The 3,576-nt window shown below is 35.5% G+C and overlaps 1 protein-coding gene across 7 annotated transcripts in view; it reads right to left on the minus strand.

The window, feature by feature from the left end:
- LOC106871624 (myb-like protein A) overlaps positions 1-3,576 on the minus strand; it is a 169,751-nt gene that overhangs the window by 140,111 nt on the left and 26,064 nt on the right. For all 7 annotated transcript variants that reach the window (XR_008267195.1, XR_008267194.1, XM_052978524.1 and 4 more), the window contains exon 2: positions 1,864-1,966. Coding sequence is in view for 1 of the 7 variants with exons in the window: in XM_052978524.1 (XP_052834484.1) it covers positions 1,864-1,872 (9 nt within the window). In the remaining 6 variants the exon portion in view is untranslated. The remainder of the gene's footprint in view (positions 1-1,863; positions 1,967-3,576) is intronic.

Genomic DNA, 3,576 nt, shown 5'->3' on the forward strand with positions numbered 1-3,576 from the left:
GTGTGATGTTTCATCAGGACAATGCGCGACCCCACACTGCAAAGATCACATCACAGAAGATCGAAGAGCTTGGTTGGGAAAAAATTCCTCATCCACCTTATTCTGCCGACCTTGCTCCGTCAGACTACCATTTGTTTCGTAGTTTACAGAATCATTTGGGGGATATAACTTTCGCAAGTCAGGAGGTGGTCGAAACTGACATTTCAGAGTTCTTCGCTCTGAAACCAAAAGAGTTTTATATTGATGGGATTAAAAAGCTTGTAAATAGATAGAAGGAAGTCATAGATAATCAGGGAAAGTACATTGATGATTAAATTTCAATTAAATATAGCATTTGATCACTTGTTTTCTTTATTCAAAATTAAAATTCGGACAGAACTTAAGGGATGACCTGATATATATATATATCTTGCAGAGAACGGTTATCGTTTTGAAAAACTGAAGAGTTGTCTAGTTCACGCTAGATATGGAACCAATGGTTTTTTTTCCAAAACTATTACGTTACACATACAAATATATGTTTGAGTGCATATATATATATATATATATATATATATATATATATATATATATATACAGATACTCACGAAGCGTCAATGAAAACTATTATCTATTAAATTAACCACCATTACTTCACTGATACTTATTTTTTTCATTCTTCTTCAAGGAAGACGAAAGGCAAGGTCGATGCCAACAGGAATTGAACTCGAGAGATAAAAGAGATGTAACTAAATTACACGTGTCATTTTGCCTGGAGTTCTTCCGATCTTGCAATCACCTTCCACTTACTGTTGATGGTGTGGTTGCTGATACTATTGATATTCTTGGTGCGGTTGTAGTCGCAAGTTAATACTCGGCAAACTGAGACCATGTTAAAGCCATTTAAGTCAAAGTCACTTAACGGGTAGCTTCTAGGAAAAGTACGACTGCTTCACATTCCTTTTTACTCTCCTATAAAGTAAGGACATTTCGTACCTTGTTAAAAGGTACCGATATCTTACTGTTTCTTTTTCTTCACTAGAATGTATGTATGTATGTATGTATGTATGTATGTATGTATGTATGTATGTATGTATACATGGAAGCATACACGCATGTATGTATGCATGTGTGTATGTATGTATGTACATATGTATGTATATGTGTATGTATGTATGTATACATGGAAGCATACACGCATGTATGTATGCATGTGTGTATGTATGTATGTACATATGTATGTATATGTGTATGTATGTATGCATGTGTGTATGTATGTATGTACATATGTACGTATGTATGTGTGTATGTATGTATGTATACATGGAAGCATACACGCATGTATGCATGCATGTGTGTATGTATGTATGTGTGTATGTATGTATGTATGTATGTATGTAAGTATACATGCATGTATGTATGTATGTATGTATGCATGCATGCATGTATGTATGTATGTATGCATGTGTGCATGTATGCATGCATGTATATATGTATGCATGTATGTATGAATGCATGCATATATGTATGCATACATATATGTATGCATGTATGAACGTATGTATGCATGTATCCACGCATGTATGTATGTATGCATACGTGTATGTATGCATGTATGAATGTATGTATACATATATGCATTATGTATGTATGTATGTCCTGAGTATGACTTTAAAAATAAGCCTCAGGTAAGAGGGTAATTTTCTAGCAATCATCCTCAAATCACTGAAGAATTAACGAGTGATTCGTTGTATTGCAATGCAAAATTAGACCACTACGCAGAAAAAGTGGATTGCGAAAGAGCAACGTCCACTCCTGGAGGAGATTTCTCTCTCATCCATTCAGCACTAGCACAGCAGGAGAGAACAAGAAAGAAGATCTTACCTGACTCATGTCTCTTTCTTTTTTTCCCCCTTTCTTAATAAAAAATGTAAAATCCCTCTGTAGCTTTTGATGTATGCAAAAGTTTGTGATGTCGGGCTTTCATCTATGAATAAATACAAATACAAAATAATTATTTATAAATGTGTATATACATACATACATACATACCGCATCAGAATATTTACTCCACGCGGACAATTACCTTCCATAGGACAATTCCCCACGACAACAACTACCCACTAGGACAATAACCAGCCTCTTGGTTAATTACTCTCTCTCTCTAACATATTAAGAAGTTTCAAATCATCATTTGTTATCCTCAGGGGTAATTGTCTTTGGAGGGTTATTGTGCATGAGGTGGGGGTGGGGTAAATGTCCTAGATTCATATATACATACATACATACATATATACATACATATATACATGCGTACATATATACATGCATGCATTATTACATTATAAATATATATATATATATAGCCGTTGCCAGTACCGCCTGATTGGCCTTCGTGCCGTTGGCACGTAAAAGCACCCACAACAAACTCTCGGAGTGGTTGGCGTTAGGAAGGGCATCCAGCTGTAGAAACTCTGCCAAATCAGATTGGAGCCTGGTGTAGCCATCTGGTTCACCAGTCCTCAGTCAAATCGTCCAACCCATGCTAGCATGGAAAGCGGGCGTTAAACGATGACGATGATGATGATGATGATGATGAGGATGAGGATGATGATGATATCTACATATATACATTATAAATATATATTATATATATATATATATACATATATATATATATGTGTATATATATGTGTGTATATATTATACATTATAAATATGTGTATACATGTATGTGTGTATGTACGTATGTATGTACGTATGTATGATATGCATATGTATATATGCCTGCGCGTATGCATATATGTGTGTGTATGTGTGTGTGTGTGTGTGTGTGTGTGTGTACACAATTCTATTATGCTATTTTCGGTTTCAGCCAGAGGCTATGACCATGTTGGGGCACTTCCATTATTGCTTGTCTACAGCCCTGTCTACAGAATCAATAAGTGGGTTAGACAGATCTACTCTTCTTTGTGATGTGGGTTCAACCGGCACATATTTACATCTACTCCTCTTTTATCTATGAGGCTTTTGGCAAGGTATTGAAAAGAAATCCTTTCAACCTTAAACTGTATTGGATTCTTACTCTTGACAGAGAAGGAGAAAGTCTTTGCTATATAACTTTCACTCCCAAAGCTGGTGCTAGACCTCCCAAGGTCTCCATATTTATCATTGCATATCCTTCGTATTTTATCTCCCGCGTGTTGAGCTCCAGCTCTTTTAGCCTATACAGTAGGCAATCATTTTGGCATAATGACTTTGGATTGCTGCTAATTTGACACTTTGTGGCGACCATAATTAGGAGCAGTAATCCAGACGACTGAGAACGAATGTTCTCCCTAGAAGAATATATATGCCTTTTCGACGATGATTTGGGGTACCTAATTCTTGGTTTTACTTAAACTGGATTACCATACTCTTGTATTACGTTACACCTTTGGATTCCCGTGGGGTAAGTCGTTTTGATATATATAATCTCTTAGATACCCTAAATTATAATTTTAAATAATTATTACTTTTGATGGTTTTTATTCTCATGCTGGCCACCTGATAAAATCGGTATTTAAATATCGATCTTATCCTTATTTATATAAATTT

This window comes from Octopus bimaculoides, chromosome 2 (genome assembly GCF_001194135.2).
Source record: "Octopus bimaculoides isolate UCB-OBI-ISO-001 chromosome 2, ASM119413v2, whole genome shotgun sequence".
Lineage (NCBI taxonomy): Eukaryota > Metazoa > Mollusca > Cephalopoda > Octopoda > Octopodidae > Octopus > Octopus bimaculoides.